A 23,750-nucleotide genomic window follows, 5' to 3' on the forward strand; every position below is an offset into this window, starting at 1 on the left:
CAACATTTTTGTCAAGTCTGCGAATGTCTTTTATTCTGTATTTGTCCCCCCTACGAACAATAAACTTATGAAAGAAAAAGGGGGGGGGTCAAAACCAATTAGTTGGAGACTCCCCGCCGTCACGCTACTTCTTTCCCGTCCACTTGATGCCAACTTGTTTGCTGTAGCATTAAGGTAGATCAGGCCAGCACTCCACAACGCGTTGGTACGGGACTACTGTTACGTCACACTTCTAAGCACTGACCAATAAAACATGCACCAGCCGCAGACAAAGGAACAAAAGATAGTGAGAAAGAAAAAAAACAAAACAAAGAAAAATGGGGGAAGAACAACTATCCCCAATCGATCCTAACTTTTTATTTTTTTGAGTTCTACCGATGTTGTAGAGTAAATGAAAGAATGCTGTCGGATCGATAGTGATCGCGGGAATGATTGATTAACGCCGCCTTCATTAAGATTTGAACTTTACACTGATGCAAAGTCAAAAGAAATGATTAAATAGACGTTCCGTTGGCACTCCGGCGTTCCGGCTAAAGTCGTAGGAAGCGAGTCAATACAAAGTTACGTTTTGTGCACAGCGGCCAGTTGTGTCCAAGTCTTAGGGCTCTACGTTTTGTGCACAGCGGCCAGTTGTGTCCAAGTCTTAGAGCTCTACGTTTTGTGCACAGCGGCCAGTTGTGTCCAAGTCTTAGGGCTCTACGTTTTATGCACAGCGGCGAGTTGTGTCCAAGTCTTAGGGCTCTACGTTTTGTGCACAGCGGCCAGTTGTGTCCAAGTCTTAGGGCTCTACGTTTTGTGCACAGCGGCGAGTTGTGTCCAGGCCTTAGGGCTCTACGTTTTGTGCACAGCGGCCAGTTGTGTCCAAGTCTTAGGGCTCTACGTTTTGTGCACAGCGGCCAGTTGTGTCCAAGCCTTAGGGCTCTACGTTTTGTGCACAGCGGCCAGTTGTGTCCAAGTCTTAGGGCTCTATCGTTTTGTGCACAGCGACGAGTTGTGTCCAAGTCTTAGGGCTCTATCGTTTTGTGCACAGCGGCGCGGCGAGTTGTGTCCAAGTCTTAGGGCTCCAACGTTTTGTGCACAGCGGCGAGTTGTGTCCAAGTCTTAGGGCTCTAACGTTTATCTCCTGGAAAGGTCGGGAGTTCAAATCCTTGTTTCTCACTGTTACTAATTTTAGAATAAATTTCTTTAACCTCATTGCTCATTTTAACTTGGAAAAACAAACATGATTTAACAGAGGAGGGGGGAGGTCAAAGTTTTCTTAATGAAGAGGGGATCTCTAAACTTGTATCATAGCCTTGATGTCAGAATGCAGCTTGATTTGCATAAACGAATACCTAGGAGCATTATCACTAACCTGTCTTCTTCTTTCAGATATAAAAACAAAAACTATTTGAATCTGTGAATGAGGTAGTTGTCGTCCAGTGTTGTATAATTTCGTTTAATATTTGTCGATCTAGGTCCTAGGTAACATGTCTTCCAAGCAAATGCACGAAACCCAGGCTGGTCTACTCCTTGATCTAAGGAGACTAACTTGTGTTATGCATAGTCGCATGTTTTTTTTTCCCCAAGGCTTTCGCAAAAGAGAATTTGAACCTTCTAAGTCCTGAGTCAAATGGACTTTAATGTTGATGATGTAGATGATGTTGATGATGTAGATGATGTTGATGATGTAGATGATGTAGATGATTTAGATGATGTAGGCAATGTAGATGATGTAGGCTATGTTGATGATGTAAATGATGTAGATGATATTGATGATGTAGATGATGTGGATGTTGTTGATGATGTATAAAGTTTGGATGATGTATATGATGTTGATAATGTAAATGATGTTGATTAAGACTTTTCGATGCTTTATGCTTCCTGGTATTGTTCCGTGTAGATTAGCATGATAGGTTTTCTTTGATAATGTAGCATGCCCTTTTAAGCGTTTTGCCTTGATAAAACTTCTAACTCTTTATAGGTGTATTGTAAATCTCTTTTATAATGTTATTTGTTTTATACAGACACACAATAATAGATCTGTTCCTAAAACGAAATACAAAATGCGAGTTTTAACATAGTTTTAACCAGTGCTTTTTGTTTTATAAAACAATACGTGTCGGTGCTGAGCGATGCATTGTCTAACTTTTAACTTCTAAATAAATTAATAATAAACGTTAAAATACAAGAAAAGTAATTATTTGTTCCCACATTAAAAAAGGTGCTGGTACGCTGTACCGGTGCGTACCGTCACAAAAACAAACAAACAAAAAAAGCGCTGGTTTCAACACAAAGGTTGCGGAATAAAACAGCCAGAAAGAACTCTTCCTAAAGGACAACCAACAAATGCCTCCAAGTGGTGACATCGTGCCTTCCTAACTAGACCAAGTGTGGGCTCAAAACATTGCTTGGGAACTTAAGTCTTCAAAAGGGAATGTATTATTAAGAATGCTGGTGATGCTATGAATGGAAGTCCTAAAGGATTATCGATTTCGAGTATTAGGAAGAATAAGGCAGCGGGAGTCGGGGGGGGGCGGGGATGGGGAGCGATGGTTGTAGTTTCGGGTTCAGTTCCACGTGAACGGTATTCGTGACCAGTTGAGTAGTAACTAAGTACTTTGATATTGATTACAACATTCCGGTCAACGTGTGGATGTGGAATTAGAGACGCTACAGCAGCCAACACAACGGTGCTGTGTGTGTTCAAGGTGCTGACTTCTTCCTGGCTCTTTGTCCACTCAATGACTTTACAACGACCAGCTGTTCAAAAAAAGACATTGCTATTTGAGGCACTAAGCTTTAGCTGTGATGTCCACTCATGACTTTACAACGACCAGCTGTTCAAAAAAAGACATTGCTATTTGAGGCACTAAGCTTTAGCTGTGATGTCCACTCATGACTTTACAACGACCAGCTGTTCAAAAAAAGACATTGCTATTTGAGGCACTAAGCTTTAGCTGTGATGTCCACTCATGACTTTACAATGACCAGCTGTTCAAAAAAAGACATTGCTATTTGAGGCACTAAGCTTTAGCTGTGATGTCCACTCATGACTTTACAATGACCAGCTGTTCAAAAAAAGACAATGCTATTTGAGGCACTAAGCTTTAGCTGTGATGTCCAGTGGTTTAGAATGTAAGCGTTAAATCTTTGTACGGAGATTCCTTTGATTCTTTCATATGTTTCTATGTTTCTTCAGAAATGTCTGGTGGGGCTAGAAACTTCCCCTTATCTCCACCATAGATCTAGAAATTTCATTTGTGCTTGGGTTTATATTAGAAAGACTCGTGCAAGGATCTATCCTGCAACTGACAAAAGTGTAATGCCTCGATAGTTGGAGCAGTAATGTTTATATTTGCCCAGGATGTGGCAAAATATGTAGGTCACAGCTTGGGCTCTGTAGCCATGGGTAATACTGCAGTCCTCATTAATCTCCGGACTCGAAGATAAGCCTTATTATTATTATTATATCAGAAAGTTTATTAACTACCAAGACTCAACGAAATATACAAGAAGTTTTGATTCTGTGTCTGTGACTATTGACTTTACCTTTCTGGCGTGTCTCATTCCAAGTACTTATTGGCCTTTGGAACGCATAAAACAAAATTTTTTCCTTGATGATTCTGTTGGAGGGAGATGCGATCTCAGAAAATAAGTTCATAAGAATTATTTTTTGTTAGTTTCCTCACCGGTTTAAACGTAGGCCTGTGTATTGATTAACAAAACTAAACAGAGCATTCAAAAGGCGCACTTGTCAGCAGATGATTGGTGTGCAATTGTAAGAACTAGCTCGCGTTCTTCAACACGATTGGATGGTATTTCTTCTTCATCTTCGTGCAATCCAATCAGTTCAAGACGTACAATTACATGCGCGCGCATACAAAAAGATGACAGGATATTGTCATTGAACACATTTCCAGACGTGTAGGGTTGCACAATACGAAACACCAACGTTGACTGTACATTCAAATAGACAGACTTGACATTGACAAGTTTAGATCTTGGAAGATGAGTTTACATTTGCCAAAAGTCTATAGAGATATGAAATAAGCAGTCAGAGGATAACAATATAAGTCCTACGTAATCAACAAAATTAAATATCATACATTGTGCCCCTTCTTGTTAAATGACAAAGTGCCGACTCTGAAGATTCACATTTACATGCCTCAGATTTAGTACAATGTATTAGATTCAGGACAACTTGAAAGTTCGCTATTTTTATTTTCAGACAACTATTTCCTTGGGCTCTTTAAAAGTACATTGGAATTGGGGAAGGGGGGGGGAGAGAAACACATCAATTTTTGCTAGTAATTCAAAAGATTAAATATATAGACTGAAAGATCAATACGTCTTTATATGAATGTTCAGTTCAACTCTCTCTCTCTCTCTCTCTTATATTGTCTCGTCAGTCTGTCTCTCCCCCCCCCCCTTTTTCGATTTTATTTCCACACACCCCACCCTTTCTTCACTTACGGACTTTCCTCATCACTCTCTCTCTCTCTCTCTCTCTCTCTCCCTCTCTCGTTTTTCCACTGTCTCTGTAACCCAAATGAACATCCCAATGACTGAGTCCATCACACAGAGAGAGAGAGAGAGAAAAGAAATAACGCTATTACGTTGGCCGAGGTCAAAAGTCAAGAATTCGTTTAATGAATATGTCAGAACTTCAACCCCCAGGATCCCCCTTTCTTTCTGATCAAGTTTATAAAAAAAAAAAACAACAAGAGAAAATTGTATATTTCTTGTTTACATTGTAAAGCTCTGGAGTATAAGTAAAGTATGACCTTAAAGAACTGAAGACACCAGTCTGGTTTCATTCATTTATTGACAGGTTACAGCGTTGATAAAGATAAACAGAGAGATAAATATAGAGGGACGGCCATTGATAGATAGAATGAAAGAGAATTGGACATAGAAAGAGAGACGCTGATATTAACAGATAGACAGAAAGAGAAAGACACAAACACGGTTATGAATAGAATGACAGAGAGACAAGGGAAGACAACTCCTATACAGCTAGAGTAAGGGAGAGTACTATCCTTCTATAAAATCTCAGTTGCAGTTGATAATGTTACCTACATAAAGAGCTTTCAATGGCATTCGCCTTACGACTTCATTTAAAGAGAGAGAGAGAGAGAGAGAGAGAACAACAGTATAGGAATACATATTAAAATTGATAGAAAGAGAAAGTCGCGGTTTGGGGGGGGGGTGCATGAAACTGTAATGGGAATGGATACCGTGTGGTGTTTTGAAAGAAAGATGTGAGGTAGAGAGGTATATTTGTGATTTGGAAAAAAAAATAAGATCGTGACGATTGTGCATAATAAATAACATATGGTTTTCCTATGGTTTTCTTCTGTTATCAACTAAGTTCTACTTTATACTACGACAAATATGACCAAACCTGCTTGGAGATAAACAATAAATAGATCAATGCATATCGGTATATTGTCTTTAAACACGTATCATTGTTTACATTTTTCTGTTTCATTGCGTTTTTTATTTATATTTTGTATAAGAGTTCCAATCCTTTATTGTTTTAAACTATTTACACCAGTTGATGAAGGTTGATAATTTAAGTTCATTCAACCCGCCCCGGTAGTGCTACCACTTTACCACCCTTACATACCCTTGAAAGAGACGCCGCTGTTATAGAAAAAAAAACAATAAACATTACATTGGAAACCCTGTTGGTCCAAAATAATATTTAAAAAATGATGTTTAGGACACGAGGCCTTCGTCGGCTACAAAAACTAAATGTTAATTGAAATGGAACTGACGGGCTACCTACACAGTCCCTGAACATCCCTCGGGTTTAATTTGATTTGTATTCATTGTTGGACATATAAACTTGCTGATGCTAATTAATACGTAAATAACATCCTGGTACCTACACGCTGGTGCAAAATATGCGAAAGAAGAATTGGGTAGCAAAAGTAATTTTTTTTTTCGAGGCAGGAATGCATTAAAAGTAAATAAGTAAATATACGAATAAAAATACATGAATACATTATCCCTTGTCAGATCGCTCGAGCCTGGTGCTAACTACATTACTTTCAGACCATTTTGGGTTCTTCTTTTAAGTCTAGACTCTAAGCTCTTATAGATAGTCTAGTCTAGACTCAAAGCTCTCTTAGGAGGTCTGTATTGCAAGCTGTCATATATTTATCCGCAACTCGTCTTTTAATCTACACCTTGTTACCACATTAAATCTTTTTTTTTATTTCTGTATTTGATCATATACTGAATACATTGAACTATCAGACATCTAAACTTATACAATGAAGCATCAAAACTTGGATACAATTTCATAATTAATTGCTTAGGGCAACACATTCAAATTACAAGAGACATCAATAAAGCTAAAATGTTTGGAAATTCATTGTTTGATGGTGAGAGATAATGGACTAGACATGTTTATGTCTGCGAATTATAAAGTCAAGGTTTAGACTCAGTGGTTCAGTTTGTCAGACGCACCAAAACAGATTAGGAGATAATCTGTATGCAATTTGTTTTTAAAAAAGGACAATTTATTATTTTAGTGTAGTAACTATAAACTTGAAAAAAAAAAGAATTTTATTTATTGATTGAAAAAGAATCATAAAATCGCAATAAAAGTAACAACACAATAACCAGCAAACACAAGAAAACAGACTTTGAAAAGAAGACAACGACAAATATTTGTCAGCAATACAATTATAATTATTACCCCTTGTCTTTTTATAAAGTTTTCAAAAAAAAAAGTGTGTGTTTGGGGGGGGGGGGTTTAGATGGTCTATTAAAACCATTATATAAAAAACAAATGGACAATAAATCTGTCTTTGTGTCTGTTCTCTAGGAGACCAAACTGTATGCATCTACCCCACCTTCCCTGCACTATTTGCTTACTGGCATGTATGTGTTTTGCATGTGCCCACGTGACCGCCAGCTCTGCCTTGCACTGTCAGGCATGCATGACATGCTCCGCAACTCTTGTCCGCTTTCATTGTGGCTAGTATGTTTCCAGCTTTGTTTTTGTCTCCATTAGTTTTCATCTGTTTGTCTGATTTCTCTTTGATTTGTTTTGATAGTTATGTTTGTATTATCCTTGCAATTGAGATTTGGTAACAAATACAGATAATGTGAATTTGTAATTTAAAATAATTGAGACATTATTTACTTCATTAATACGAAAAAAGAAATTTGAGTGAAGTTTGTGGTAAAATGTCGCGTTATCATTTATAGCGTGTATTGCAGAAGTTTTTATATGTGTGTCTATTTTATTATACATAAAACACAGAACCATAATCTTCAAATACAAAAACAAAGTTTAATAAAATACTCAGAAAGACACAAAGATAAAGGCCCATTCCTCGTCCCATATGCTAGGACAAATTAGTACAAATACTCCTTCTTCCCTAGTGCTATTAGAGCATGGAATGGGTTGCCTGAGCTAGCCTGGAAAACCAGTGACTTGGCAGAATTTAAGTCATTGGTTAACATGCATGACTAAATGCATGACGCGTAGGACGTAATCATCTTCTTCTTTGAAGTAACGTCTGTAGTATATAAGATAAGATAAGATAAAATTGTAGGTGTACGTTATTTGAAGGGCAATGGAAATGAGCAAAAAAGTGTTGGGTTGTTTTTTAACTTTATTTTTTCTTTTGAAGACTCAAGATATTAGTTTCAATAGTACAGTTGCTTTATATAATATACGAGAGAGAGAGAGAGAGGGGGGAGGGAGAGGGAGAGTAAAGGAGAGGGGCAGATGGAAAGTTAAAAAGAAAGAAAGAAAAATGAAAAAGAACGAAAAGGAAAGAAGGGAATAAAAAAACAACCAATGAAAGAAAGACAAATTCTAAACAGTAGATAAACAAACGATGTAAGAGAAAGAAAGAAAATGAGTGAATGTAAGAAAGAGAAAGAAATATAATGAGTGAATGTAAGAAAGAGAAAGAAAGAATGTCCAAAAAGCGTGTATGAGAGATCAAATTAATTCCTGTGACGTTTCAAAGCAGTTCCAACTTTCTTCCTAAACAAATAAATAAACGAACCTAGGGACAGATTTAATTGGTTGAAATCTAGAACGTCATTCCCACCATTAGAACATCTTGGCGGTGATTAGTCTCAGAATCAACAGACGACAAAACCTAATTGAAATCCATTACCTCTTACTTTTTGTTCATTCAGAGTTCATTGACAAAAAACAGTAAACACTTGCAGTTATAAAAAGATGAAAGGGAGGTTACTGAGTGAAGTTAATAAAGTAAAAGTTGTCGAACGTGACGAATTCATTACAAGATGCAAAATTATGACGTCTCGTAGTAATTAAAGTGAGGTTGGTTTTCTTTTTTCCTTCAAGTTTGTACATGAGTAAGGTTACAAAAGAGGTGATGCGTCAAACACTTATTATGACACAATAATGATTGTAACTAGAGTCGTTGCGACATCAATAGGTCTGTATACATGTATTTTGTTTTTATTGTTCTATTTAATAGCAACTCATTTACGATAATTTGTAATTCTAAATCTAAACTGATACGATACGGGTGTCAATCATCGACTTACATTTGTGAGCTGATTTCATAGAATAAATATATTGTTCACCAGTGCAATATCTCTTCTTGTTTTAGACAAGTAAACAAAAACTATTAATTTTTGCTATCTTTCTATTTTAATATATATATATATAAGAATGACCTTGACCCAGACGTAATCATTGTACATGTACAGGAACTAGATTGAGCTATAGGCAACACTTGTGAACATTCAATATCCAGTAAACAGAACACGCTCTGCGTTATTTTCTTAGATGTTTTCTAATAAGTCGTTTTCAAATCTTCTAGCTCCACACCTGTTTGTAGCTTCCATTATGGAATAGTGACAAATTAAACCAATAACACTAGCCGCCAACAAATCTACAATAAATTGGCGCCAACCTTATTTCCATTGTTTTAATGAGCAGAGCTATTAATGCTGCGTCTGTTGTCCACGTGCAGCACCACGTGACCTGTGCTCGAGCATCAGTCCACTTGGAGCGAGAAGACATTACTTCTTTACGACCTTGACATCTGTTTGCTTCTAGAGAGACAAACTCACAAACAAACAGATAAACGAGAAGTAAGAAAAAAGCCGCTACCGTAAAATAATAACACAGGAAGTGAGAGCGGCAGACGTTGGCTGGCGGAAGAGGAACTCAGCCAACCGGAGTAAAGCTGCACCTGTCTATCAGCCAATCAAAGGGCTGCGAATTTCCTTGGAGAGCTGGGTGGCCTTCATGGAGGTGGATGAAAATACATCCAAAGGTCGTGCATCTCAAAGTCCGGCTTGTTGGGGCGGACATGCATCATTTGTCGGAGTGAGTACTTTCCATGTCTGTGTGTGTGTGTCGTCTGCTACATACACTTAGATGTTAAGTTTTTACTGTAACCATTATCTGTTTGTTGTCTAACACTCCAGAAAGTGTGTCGTTGTTTTCATAACGACCAGTCATTTCTGATAAAGCTGACATTAATACTAAATACTTTGGGTTATATGTGCTCTTCTTTCAGTGTTGTTTGTTTTTCCTATGCAACAACAAAAAGAAATGATACTATGACATAATGCATCATTAGAAATATATAGTTGGCATGTGTAATGTGTTATTTGTACAGAAAGCATTTGTATATTGTTGTTGTTGTCTTTTTTACATTATAACATTATGTCTTGTTCTTTCACTAGGAACTATTATATGCTTTAATTGAGCGCCGAAGTACGATGCGTCTTGTTACGATGCAAGTTGATCGGGAACTACTAAACGCATTGACGGAAGTCACATGACTACGTGTTCTAATCGGATGCTATTAAATGCTTTGACACGGCGCCAAAATGCGATGCATGTTGATCGAGAATTTTTATTTTTTTTCCAAACTTTGCTTGGGAACAATGGTGCGATGAACGATAAATGGGGGACTATTACATAGTTTAACTGGGTCCTACATTTTGTTTTTCTTTACTAGGCACTGCACTTCTGAATAAATGCAAGGCTTACATTTTAGCACTATGCTAATCAAGTTGTCGGTGCATGCATCGGCGTAGAATGAGAGGCGGGAAGAAGCTCGGGGGAGAGATTGACTCTATGTCTGGATCTATCTTTCTAGCCTTCATAAATCTCTTGGAAACAATTCTAGGATTTTTTTTCGGAGAAAAAATAAACACAATCCATTTTATAATCAACAAAAAAGGCTTCTTTATGTATACAATAGTTTATACATCAAACATGAAAAATGTCCCATTGTAATACCTGCCATTACTTCTACCCATCTAGTCACTGCTAGAAGTCATTGAAATAATTTAAATTCTGAAAATATGAATATTAAAAGTAAATTTTAAACTTAAAAGAGCAAAAATAATACAAATTTTTGTTAGTATGTTTTCAACAAATTTTATTATCCTTTCCTTTGTTCTTGAGGGTTATGGAAGTCAAAACTAGCCGAAAAGTCGCAATTATTCTTATCTTCTGCTCCCGCAATGAAATTACATTTTTTTTTTGTGTCTGATGGTCGCAATATTTGCGTTCTCCGGTCATTCTTGTAGTTTTCTGGACTATTTCAGACTCCTGGACCGGCTTCATGTGGCAGGTCAATATTTCATTAGCTGTAATCTGAAGTTTCTAGCAAAATTGTATCTGAGTTGGGCCAAAGAAAAAAAAAAGATTAAAGAAAAAAAAATTCAAAGGATCCGAAGATTTATATGTGGCTAACGTGATTCAAGAAGATGTCATTCATTCAACAACAATGATTATATTTACTCAAGTGATGAAACTCAAGATGGTTTGTCAAAGGCTTAGAGTCAGGGTAAATACGAAGTAGTTAGTTGGTAATATTTTAATCAGGAATTGAACACAAACTAGATAATTTGATATTAAAATCTTAAAATCCTGAATTATTTTGTGAGGATTACGATTTATGTTGCTTTGAAATCTTGCTACAAAATAATAATAAGGATATGTGAACAATTATTTATTTAAAAAAAAATAAGATAATAAAATTGTTTGTTTGTTTTTAGATCCACCTGAAAATGAAATTAATGAATCATGCTTTGAATCCATCAGCTTATTATCTAAAAAATAATTGTACAAATTTGTGATGATTTTCTCAAGATATTTAACAAACGATTCGACTACAGGTATCATTCAAGCTAATGTTTTATTTGGTTACGTTTCGCCCTCTTGTTGCTTGAACTCACTGATACCTGAAGGAGGACAGGGAAGCATGCATCGAAGACACGAGGGCCTGAAACTGTCTCATCGTCTGGACATTTTACTGCTCTCTCGAGTTCCGGAAGGTCCGGGTTTGTTCAAGCACTAGTTGGACTTGAATTATTTAGAAATGCTACTGTTTAATTAGCTGACGTCAGACGTCTGCTTGTGTCTGAGCATGCGCAGTACACCACGTCTTTAAAATGTTTATTTTTGAATGAGCAATATATTATACGTGGTCTTGATGTCTTGAAAAAGAAAACCCAATAAGGTTTAGATAAAAACATGTATTAGAAAGAATATCGCACCGCAATAGAGAAAAAAAAATAAAAATTATGAAATATTTTATTTTTTAAAGGGATCTCCACCATTTTAACGGAAGTGGTTCAGCCACCATTTATTTCAACACAAAACAAACGAGTTAGTAATTTTTCTGCAGCTTTAGAGTTTAATCCTCTGTGATCATTACTGGAACTTAGATAAATCCTCCAATCAAGCATCATGATCAACTCCTGATTTTGCTGCTGTGATCGTGAGGATATAATGAATCGCCTTCTGACACCAATTCTGTTGCAGTAACTGTCAGAGAGAATATCATAAGTTCAATAATAATAGCCAATAACGCTATGCTATGCTGCCTCTTGAAATGTCTGCCTCTAAGTGCATAATGAAGCCGTAGGTGCTAAGTTTCAATTGACTCGACCATTTGTGTTTCTCTGTAGTACAGTATGTCACTCGCATGTCGGTAATTGATATGTCCCTCAGACCAAAAGAGGTTGGGCGCTACTGACATTAATGGCGACGCCTAACGGACACCACTTATTATTTTTCCTTAAAGCTGACTTTGTAAACGTTAGCACCGCAGCAATGTTTCGCATGACTGCACACACTCAAAAACTGTTGAACATTCTTTTTAAACAGAGGTTAACTTTATTGGACACGCTACTATGGTATGATTTCGCATGAATGTCTCTCAATTTTAGATGATGTAGTCTATGTTAGTCTATGTGGTCTTCTATGAATATGGTTGTTATTTGGGTCATCACTACCTACGAGATCCCTACCTTCCACTGAAAGGGCGCGTATCGATTATACCTATATCAAGAGGGTTGAACCGAAACCAGTCGTTAGAGAAGGACTGAACACTGACCTACAACGTCACAACCTGTGGGTAGCTTAGACCCATAGCCATATCTATATCCCAAAACGAGAGAGAGAGAAAGAGAGCGAGAGAGAGAGAGAGAGAGAGAAAGAGAGCGAGAGAAGATTTTTCCGACGAGCAGAGAACATAGATGGTCTCCCCGGAAGCTGTGTTTGTTCCTAACTTCCAGTCATTCTTTGGCACATCCAGGTGCAAGTTTTGTGAAAGTATTTCGGAAGGGGGCAGGCGAGAAATGTTTAAATGATGTGGAAGTACCGCGGGCTTTAAGAAACTTCATCTAAAGCACTATTCAAAGATTCGGTTCTCATCAACCTTTCCGATGATAGGACAATTTGGTTCTGTTGTCATTTTATTGAACTTCTCAAGTCGTCTAGGATGGTACTGCAGTGTCTAGGATGGTACTGCAGTGTCTAGGATGGTACTGCAGTGTCTAGGATGGTACTGCAGTGTCTAGGATGGTACTGCAGTGTCTAGGATGGTACTGCAGTGTCTAGGATGGGACTGCAGTGTCTAGGATGGGACTGCAGTGTCTAGGATGGTACTGCAGTGTCTAGGATGGTACTGCAGTGTCTAGGATGGTACTGCAGTGTCTAGGATGGTACTGCAGTGTCTTGGATGGTACTGCAGTGTCAAGGGTGGTACTGCAGTGTCTAGGATGGTACTGCAGTGTCTAGGATGGTACTGCAGTGTCTAGGATGGTACTGCAGTGTCTTGGATGGTACTGCAGTGTCTAGGATTATTATTTAGATACCACGGTGCTATTAAAACATGTTTTAAATATTAAAATTTTTTTATTTTTTTTTTACATAATTTGAAGTTGACAAAATGATTCATAATACTTTTTTGTTTTTAAAATCGAATATTTCATGACCCGTCGATCCCTTAAGTGTGTCAATGATGTGTGGACTTCATCAAATGAATCGTGTCGACTATCTCAGACGTAAAGGTAGAATCGAGTACTTCGTTGTAAGTAATTGTGGTAAAGGAGGCATATCTCCATTTTTACTTTAAAAAAAACACTGAACGAAAGGTAGTCATTCTCTTGCACTGATACGATGGAGAGTCGTAATAAGAGAAACAAAGTTCATTTATTTTTAGATGTATTACATTTATATAATTGAAAAAAAATAACGAAAAAAAAAAACATTTAAAGTTTAAAAACAAATATCATGAAGTCTAAAAATAGTTTGACATTAACTCCTACACTTGATTGAATAAATACTTCCTAAATCAAGCTCTGTCAGTGGATGAGTGTATGTAGAGATGACTTTACACAGAAAGAGAGAGGAAATCTTTCTCGCTCCCATTTAATGGTAGGTTTTAGGCGACGCTCGAGAGTGACCTAGGAGGGAATCAGTCCATTCAGAAAACAACGTCCAGTGTCACGCTAAGGAAGTGACGTCACCATTAATACCTTTTGGGAAGTCATCGCGGATCAATAAGTGACTGAAAATACGGACATCAGTCATCGCCAAAGAGGTCTCTTAAAGTACACTTTCAGCGCAAGGTCTAGGACATTTTTCAACTCACGACATTGACTAAAGAACATGTACATAGGACACAGCGAGCCAGTGTGTGATGGAGTATAGATTTATATCATAAAATAATTTATAGAGCCGTTGACGACATCATGTAGTTAAGAAGAACTGAGAGAACAGGTTAGAGAAAAGAAATGAACAAACAAGAGATGATGTCTCTTTCTTTGAGTTAAGTCGAGAAGGATGATAATAATAAAAATAATAATAATAATAACAATAATGAAGCACTCGATGAGGCATTGGGCTTTTAACCTTGGAATCTGATGAAAGGATTTTAAAACTTACGATCTGTGACGAGCTATTGGTCTAAACTGCCCACAGGTTGCGACGTCGCAAATCAGTGTTCATGTCTTATATAACGATTAGTCTCGTTTGGTTAGGCCTATCAGAAAGAAAAAAAAAAGCGTCAGATGGGTAGTTATAGGAAATTAAATTGATGACACTTGGCCAACAATATTCTACCCACTATTCCTTTACCGAAGTTGGAGGTTTAAAAATCCCAACCCTCGTTGTAACAGGCCGATTCTCGTACCACAAGACCAGGCATCATGTTTTAGAGGGAAGGGGCGGCTTTCGTTGGTCCAGCCAAAGATGCAGCGCTTCGACTCTCAAGGTCAATCAATATTCTGCTATGGTTGCATAAAGCTGCACCCCCAACAGCCCATCTGCCTCAACTACACCAACAGTTTCTACCGACTTGGAAATGCAAGAGCTTGTCATAAGACCGGTTCAAATCTAATGAAGTGGGATTATATTTCCCGATCTGTCGACAGTTTTTTCTTCCCCCACAGCGCCGTGGTAACGGCAGGCTGCGACCGGTTTCTATTGATGCCGCCTTATGGATATATCAATCTTAGAGTCTGCGTGCGCCTTCCTGATCACCACCCTTCTCCACCTCCCCCGCTCTAACCCCTCCCCCCCCTCCCTTTTTTTTTACCCGTCTCATTTGATGTGTGCCTGATGTGTAGAGTAAAAACTCTGTTCTGGATTGTGTCGCCGTGATATCAACTTACACTTTGATTGGCTTGATGGAGGATGTGCTCTCAGAGCTTCGGGAGTGTAAATCTTGCGTCTCGCGACGGCGCGTGCCAAATGACGTCATGCTATCCTTCCGCAACATGCTTTTTTTTTCTCCACCCTTTTTTTTTTCCCCACTCTTAAATTATATTCTGTGGCCACGTCACCCTTGGTGCTGACACGTGACCTAAATCCCAACAACAATGATGAATGCGTTGTTTGTTTGTGGTGAACGATTCCATAGTGTTTGTTTTATATATTGTCATTTTGATTTGGATAATGCTTCTGTACGTTTTGCCTAGATAGCATTGTAAACAGAATACTAAGCAAGACTAAGGTGAAACTAATGGGAGTGGGTGTGACCATAAGGATTGTCAATCCACATTCAAATACACATTCAAAAGCTAGGAGATAAAAGCTTTGAGTATTAGCTGCAGAGACAAGCCCCCCCCCCCCCCACACACACACACCAAAAATAAAATTCTGTTAGTACGTAAAAACAACTTAACTGACCTCCCCATGATGGACTTCCCTGGTGACAGACTATTACAGATTGGAGCAGGGTTCATCATTCTTCTGTCGATTCTTTTTTGGACGGTTCAGGCCAAACTTCGACTCGCTTTGAGAAGGAAGAGGAAACCAGAGGATGCCCAACCTACACTACGCACAAACACAAGGTTTCTCTCCGGGACGGACACATACCTGCGCTACGCACAAACACAAGGTTACTCTCGGGACACTTAAAAGTAGTTTCGAGCCTCTCAAGGCATCTTCGGAGTTTTTGATGAAACTTTGACGGAATTTTACTATTATATGTGCCGCTCTAGTTTGAACGCCGGTGAAGCTTGAATAGAAATTCAATAACATGCATTTTGGTGGATTTAAATATATTCAGCATAAGCTATAACTTTGAGGGGCCCCTAAAAATGTTCCAGATAAGAAAAAATTGCCTGTCTTTGTGAGCACCCAATTTTTTTTTTATTCTGGGGAGGGGGGATTTTTTAGAGACCTCGCATCTCGAATAGCTTAGGACCCTATCAAGCTTAAATCTGGTCCTGATAACATGAGACTAGTTGTGTTTCTGCCTCCACATCTCCCCCTTTCCCCTTACACATTAAAAAAAAAAAGGTTATTTCTAGTCCAGAACTGCTTTAACCTTAAGCCAATTATCTAGATCTACACACTTGGATAATCTTCCATTTGGTTGGCGCTTGGAAATCTGATCGTTTCTCCACTACCCCGGCTACTTTTCCCTCCATTGGCTACTGGATGTCAGCGACTAATTAGCTAGCCGCGTCACTGACTCCTGACGCTATGTCGCTTTTATGGCCAGGTGATTATCGTGCGGCCAGGTAGATGACCTTTGCAAGCCAGGCACCCCTGTTTCCGGTTAACGCCATTTCCCGTTTGGTCTACTCGAGTGACATGGTCAATTAGGCCCACCCACTTCAAACGATAGGTCAAAGGCTCTCCAACGATTGGTCGAGTTCGTTGTGCGTGGAAAAAAAAAAGGGTCTAGCGGAAATATGTTAATTAAGGGCTACATTGTCCAGCCATTACGATCTGACGATAAGTCACTGATTGCTTGTACACGTGTTTTTGTTTTGTCGAACTACGCTCTTAGACTTCTGACTAACACTCTGTTTGTTTTTTTTTTTAGATACAAACAAGAAACACATCTTTGTTGTATTTACTTCTGTTAGACAAGTCGTTTGGACACTATCAAATAACAATAATAGTAATGGTTATTATCCATAAGGAAATTTGTCTTTGTGCAATTTGTGCAATGCACCAAACGAAACGTACTAACTGTAGAAAACCAAAATATCCATTCACACCAGACTCACACACAATTTGCATGCTAAAGTTTATATCAGATAGTAGAATTGTATTTATTGATTTTATTTTGTGTCTGTTCGTCTTTGCTATCGGTGTCTTGTATATCATGAGGCCCGAACAAGGCTCCAAGACCTTCCTATAGAACAAAAACTATACGGAGAACTCCCTGATCTGGAAACCACTGCGCAGTTCATCTCAGATATTGGATTACTGATCTGAACTGCCTGATCCGAAACCACTGCGCAGTTCATCTCAGATATAGGATTACTGATCTGAACTGCCTGATCCGGAAACCACTGCGCAGTTTATCTCAGATATAGGATTACTGATCTGAACCCTCCGACATGTAAAATGAGAAAGAAGAAAAAGAAAAAGGTGTCTTGTATCTATCTTATGATAGTAAAGTCACAAAATTCTGACCCAAAGGGTGATTTTTTTTTTACTAGAATGAATTTTACCATCAGCCTTTAGGATTCTATGAAGTTTATTTTGAATGTCCAGATTGCCAGGCAGTGATTTGACGTAAACTAGTGCCGATGTGAGCGTGATAAAATTCAACTTTATGACAACATGCGAGACATAGATTGTTTTATTCTCTGAACACACAATTGTAGCGTTGCCAGTAGGGACAACCTCTATAGTCTTTGTGGTCTCTTTATCTCATTAAGATCCTAAAAACTAAGAGCGTTAATGAAAGCTTCCATTTGATCATCGCGCCCGAAATGTGCTTAAAATAAGCTCATCGGCTACCTTTCGTCCTTTTTAAATGCATGTACGTCATTTTAAAAACAATATTGAAAACCGTCTTCTACATCATACATCTACAGAGTTGTCCGAGGCAAATATTTCAATTAAACATGTTCCGAGTGTCCTGTCTTCACTGACCTATAGATGTAGGCCTCCCTCTAATGACTTGGATGGTTGCCTGGTCGTGCGGTTTGCGCGTTGGATTGTTGTTTGGACTGATCAATGGTCCTGGGTTCAAACCCTGCCCGCTCCCACCCCCGTCGTCCTGCAGAAGGTTTGGACTAGGAAGTAAATGAGCTTTAATAAAGGAACGTCCGAAACATGTCTAACATTCGACAAACATGACGTATGTAATTATCGAATAAAAAACATTGAGAAATAGGTTTGGCGTTTTCCGAAAGTGTAAAAAAAAAATATGATCAGTATATCCTATAGAAGAAGAAGAGGAAGACAGAGAAAGTGATGAGAAGACGACATAAAAGAATGGACGAGCCTGCCATTGAAAGAGGTTGCATTCAAGGCGAAAGACAGAGAGGAATGGAGAAAGACGGTCGACTAATCTTGTGTGGTGCCCCAACGGTAAAACAGTTTTAAGGGATATAGTGAAGGTGATATTCTGTAACAAAATTTAGATGACTAGTAAGTAAACCTCATTAGCTAGATGTACACAATGTCCATGAATGTCCTACTGGGACCGACCACAACTTGACATGTGTGTACTTCAATGTGTGTTCTGGTTGTTGTGTGTACCCTAGCCTCTGTCTGAGGCACACCCGCCCTCAAATAAAAACCCATTAGTTTGTGTCTCTTTCCTCGACCCACCCGAGGACCGCATTTTATTCAAGGATTTCTCCCATTCCTATTCTTGCTCTACGAAACACGACACAGAACAAAGTTGGGTTTAAACTGAACTATCTCGGTTATTTGGGTTACTTCTCATCCAGCTCTAGTCCTGCTAAGACTTTGACTACTTCGGGGTACATGAAACCACAGTGTCTGTCCAAGTTCCGCCCGCGCTTGACCGATTAACGCACACTTGACCTGTCAACGACCAAATTGATAACACGATTATGCCCTAACTTTGCAACCTTCCAGGCACCCCCTGCTCCCCCCCCCCTGTCCACAACCATCTCGTCTCGCCGTCCGATATCGTCTGCGGTGGAAAATCGGCGGACCGTCGAGATAGCTGCTGGGTCGATACAGTTTCTTTTATGGTTAGGTTTTTATCCCACTAGATCTCGTTTATTTTTCTTCCTTCCATCCCAACTCGATTGTTCACATCAATGCTTTTCAATAGTCTTTGATGCTCGGGGAAAGAGAAACTAGGTTTTTTTTTTCTGTTCTTTCTTCTCCTTTCTGCCTTATCCAGTCAGGGTCGCTGTTGGTTCAGATCAAAGGTGATGTTGGTATAGACGTAGAGAAAGAAAAAAAAAATCTACAGATAAACCAATCATTGAATATCTGCGTCCCGGGTTTGAACTGACTAATGATTAGTTTTGAAACCATGACATATATTTGACATTTTTACTTAAAGAATTCAATTAGTCGTGCAATATAAAGTTGCCCAATTCATTCAAAATATACATTAGATTACTACCATTAATACACTGTTGTTATAATTGCATTACCTAATTTAAATCATTTTTTAATTACATCGCATATTGTAACACTGGAAAATGTGTGTTTGGTATTTGATGTATTAGAAGCGAATCAATCTAGACTTTATCCACTATATCATGTCTGAATTCGTCCACACATCAGGCAAAATGCTTCCACCATCTGACCAGAAGTGCAAATGAAGTCTACCATATTAATTCAGACATTGTCCATTACATATATCCAAGATGCCCACCACAGATTGTCCATTACATATATCCATAATGCCCACCACAGATGCCCACCACAGATGCCCACCACAGATGTCCTATTTCTGTTTTGTTAGTTTTTCACGTTTTGATCATATAAATGGTTATGCTCTACACCAAACTCCGCTGCAGTGAAGGAGATGGGGGTGGCAGAGTTCGAATCCGTACCATTGCGACGACAGTCTGTCCACACATGTCCAGTACATATGTCCACAGTCCACATATGACCACCACATCTGTCCATAAATGACCACCACATTTATCCAGACTAGCCCACCATATCTGTCGACACGTCCGACACATCCGTTGATATATATGTATATTGGTTTGATATAAAAGGAAAGATAGGTTTTATCTCTCTCTCTCTCTCTTTCTCTCCCTATATATATATATATATATATATATATATATATATATATATATATATATATATATATATATATATATATATATATATATATATATAACCTATAATCTATATATATAACCTATCTTTCCTTTTATATCAAATCCAGCTGCCCTCATAAATGCAACCCATCTGTCATCAAGGCACGTACTGTAATAAAAATAATAATTATACTTGTCTTCGAGTCCGAAGCTTAGATACTGTGCACTACTTAGACTGATGCATTAGCAATGATCTCAATTCTACGAAATACTTCATTGGAAGTAGATAACTTCAGACTCTTTGTTTCTTGACGAATGTTTTTGCATACATGTGTGTCTCCGATCAGTTGAAGTTACAAAGAGCAGTGGTACTGTTATGTAAATAATTATTAAAATGGAAGATATACACCAATATGAATGTGGATGTGTTATTTGCAAAGTTACAATCTGACTATTATGTAAGATATCTGTGAAACACATTTATTTTTTAATTAAATTTTTTTTTTTTTTTTGCTCTTCGGTTGTAGGAATTTATATTGTAAAATCAATTTTTTTTTAAATAAATACGAACAAAAAAAAAACAACAACTGTCGAACGCACTATATTTGTTGCTGGTAAAAAATGATTCATTTTCTTGCAAAAGGAGACAACTCAAATATTCTCAGATGAAGAATTGATTTAGCTTGATTCTCTCCCCTATTCCATTAAAAGTAAAATAAGCTCAAAGTATAAAATCTTTTTAAAATAGAATAATATATATTTTTAGAAAAGTTTGCGTTGTGGATTTCTTTATATCTATTGTGTCAGAAAAGAAATGTTTATAGATTGTATACTGTATTTTATTGTGTAAGTTTTCAAAATGTTTCGTTAAAGTAAAACAAATGTAAGCCCTTTTATAAAAGTGAAAAAAAAAAAGCCCAAACATGTTCAAGCAACATTGTCTTTTTGATCTCAGTTGCATTGATTTTTAGTGATGCTGTACTTTTGAAGTTTATTTCTCTATTTTATCTTCTAGTATTTGTTATAGACAGTGTCTTTAAAATGTTACTAGGAAAGATAACCCACACAGAGTAACGTCAATACCAGCTGGTGTTATCACCCTTTAAAATCGGGTTCTACTCTCTCTCCCTCTTGGGTCACCGCGAGGGGGCTGGATGAAGACCGGCCAGTGCATCAAAGAGAGACCTTAGTTTGCTAACAGAGGAGAAGTCATGACCGAATTGTCCGGCCTCCGCTAATGCCCATTACTCGTCTGGCGTCCAGTGAACTTGGTGTTGAAAAAGTGGAGGGCGGATCGGGAGGGCGAAAATCGATCCCAATGACCAGTTCGATGAGTGTGGATAAAGGAACAAACGTGTGGAGTGAGAGATGGTGGGAAAAGAAAGATGAAAAACAACAACTGATATTGAGAATGACCGGAAAAGAGAGCGTGGAGTTGATAAGTAATAAATACCAAACCCCCCGTGGTGGCCTAACAAATACAATTGTCTGTTATCATTGAAAAAAGGTTTTATAACCAGCTGGCTGTGGAAGTGAGTGAAGAAACAGAGTCTAAAAATAGAAGGTTGACACTATTCACCCAGCATGTGTTGTGAGTTCTTTTCTTAATTCAATACAAATTTAATTAGCCAAAATTCTGATAGGCTTAATAGTGTTAAGGAACATTTGTTTAGTAAAAAAATAAAATAAACTGTTTTGCTAACTTATAATTTGATAAAGACACTATTTTCGCCTGGTTTTGTGATAATGTGCTCAGGACTCTTATCGTATGCCGCACCTTAAAGCCCATTCTGCCGTCCCCCACCCCCCGCAGTCCTGCAGGAAGCTGGGGCTAGGATAAAATAATCTTCAACTTTGAGGGAACATCCGAAACATGTATGGCATACACTGAAACTGTTTGAACAGGAAGTTACAATATACGCAAACATTTTTGTTTTTAAATGTATAATGTTGTTTTGGTCGTACACCGTCATACCTTGTAAATAAACTCTGACAAAGATGTGACACAGTTCTAAGCAAAGTGGTGAGCATGTTCACTCAGCTCAAGACAACATAGCTATATATATAGCGTTGAGTTGTTGGAGTTTGTAGCTCGTACAACTAAACCGGTGTGTAGGGGTTTTAAATTCCTAAATGTATGACTTAGAATAAACTTGAACAAATTTCTTTTCAAACAAAATAGAATGTAAATAGAATGTATAAATATACACACCTTTTAAATTTAGATGTATGTAGAAACAGAATTAAAAAATTTGATTTTAAAATTGTATACAAAAATAAAAGTCACACAAAAAAAATAAACATCTTTTTGTCACTCGTCTACTTGTTTTCAGCCTCAACTCTCGAATCCATATTTTTCATTCACATCTGTTCCGCTTGCATAACTAAACTATCCACCCAACTTTTCTCGAGTTTACATATGAAACACGAACATACACTCCAGAATTTAGATCATATTTTTTTGAAATGTTGTACGCTGTAGGCCCTTCTTAACAAACGTTGATGGACCGTAACGGACTGGCCCGTCTGGCTGAGTCCTACTCAAACCTGATGGCCTTTGCTTGATATGTTATCAGTAGTGCAAGATTTCAGCTCACCAAAATATAGTAGATAATCAAAGTTTTCTTTGGATTTAGAGAATATTCTTGTGAGACCAGACAGAAGTCTAATCTTGTTGTTCAGAGAGAAATAAAGAAATCCACATTCTCGCCTTTATTGTCCTCAGGGATTTCAACCTCCGACCACATGCAGTCTAATATTTCTGTTTGTGTTGTTCTATGAAATTATCTTTAATGTTGCGGCAATCTAAAGTACCCAATTAATATAAAATCCAGCTATTTTGTTAGCAACTTGATTCTTTAGTTCCAATAGACTGACGTGTGTAGGCAGAGAGAGAGAGAGAGAGAGAGAGAGGAGAGAGAGAGAGAGAGGGAGAGAGAGAGGGAGAGAGAGGGGACATGATGATCCTTAAAAATAGCCACCACTTCTTGTCGTGAAAATTGACTTAACTGGTGAAGTGTGTGTGTGTGAGAGAGAGAGAGAGAGAGAGAGAGGCAGACAAGAGGGAGTCGCTTAACAATAATGAGTACACTGACAACACTCACTCCTCGCCCCATCTCTCTCTAACACACACACACACACACTTACGTTGGCTGTAGAAATATTCTTTCCAGTTTCGCATGTGTCTAAAGTGTTTGAAGGTGTCTGATTAAAAAAAACAACAACGCTTTAATGAGGGTACTCAGCAACTTGACAAAGCTTCCCCCCCCCCCCTTGCCTTGCCCTTCTTTCATTGTTCGGCGCCATGGGTTACACAAACAAGCAGTGATACTGTCCTCTAGAACTATCTGACAAAAATAATTAGACTAATCACTGTTTCCCCCACAAAAAAATAATAACACTTAAAGGCGAACTTCTGAGTATTAAATTTTAACAAGGTATTAGCTAAGGGAAACTACTACTGTACTTAACGAAGATTTTAAGTTGCAAAGGGAGATAGCCCATATAATATATTTAAAAATATTTTTAACAGGGTCTTCAAATATCATGGTAGGACCTATACCACAAGTACATTGCTGGCAACATAACATATTCGACATGATTAATTAAACGACACTTACACACTTTATTTACTGCTTTTTAGATGTAGATTACAAGTCCAAAGATTAATCTATTTTTAAACAGTATAGTTCAAGAAAAACACTTATAGTAACCCATTGAGAACGCGAGAGAAGTCTGTAAACAATTACTTTGAAAAGACAATGCCCCTTTTAAGAATCTGCTGAATTTTCATAAGATTGACTAGTTCACATTTAATAACTAATAAATTCAATATTCACACATATTGAACAGTTTTACCATGCCCCTATTCCAATTCCTCAGGAACAAAAGTCCTGGTTAAACGAATGTATAAATCTTGTCATAGTCTATAAACTTCTACTGCTTGGCCTATAGATCCAGACTTAGAAGACGGTATGCACAATTTTCTTGGG

The 23,750-nt window shown here is 37.9% G+C and overlaps 1 protein-coding gene across 7 annotated transcripts in view; it reads left to right on the plus strand.

Annotated features, from left to right (window-relative positions):
* The window catches only part of LOC106052436 (innexin unc-9-like), a 331,886-nt gene that overhangs the window by 173,070 nt on the left and 135,066 nt on the right, over positions 1 to 23,750 (plus strand). The window contains exon 2 of one of the 7 annotated variants that reach the window (XM_056014612.1): positions 8,659 to 9,322. The exons of 5 other annotated variants lie outside the window; for them this stretch is intronic. In XM_056014612.1, the coding sequence (XP_055870587.1) occupies positions 9,252 to 9,322 (71 nt within the window). In that variant the 5' untranslated portion in view covers positions 8,659 to 9,251. The remainder of the gene's footprint in view (positions 1 to 8,658; positions 9,323 to 23,750) is intronic. One more of the 7 variants, XM_013207817.2, reaches the window with a different exon arrangement.

Source organism: Biomphalaria glabrata, chromosome 16 (assembly GCF_947242115.1).
Source record: "Biomphalaria glabrata chromosome 16, xgBioGlab47.1, whole genome shotgun sequence".
Taxonomy (NCBI): domain Eukaryota; kingdom Metazoa; phylum Mollusca; class Gastropoda; family Planorbidae; genus Biomphalaria; species Biomphalaria glabrata.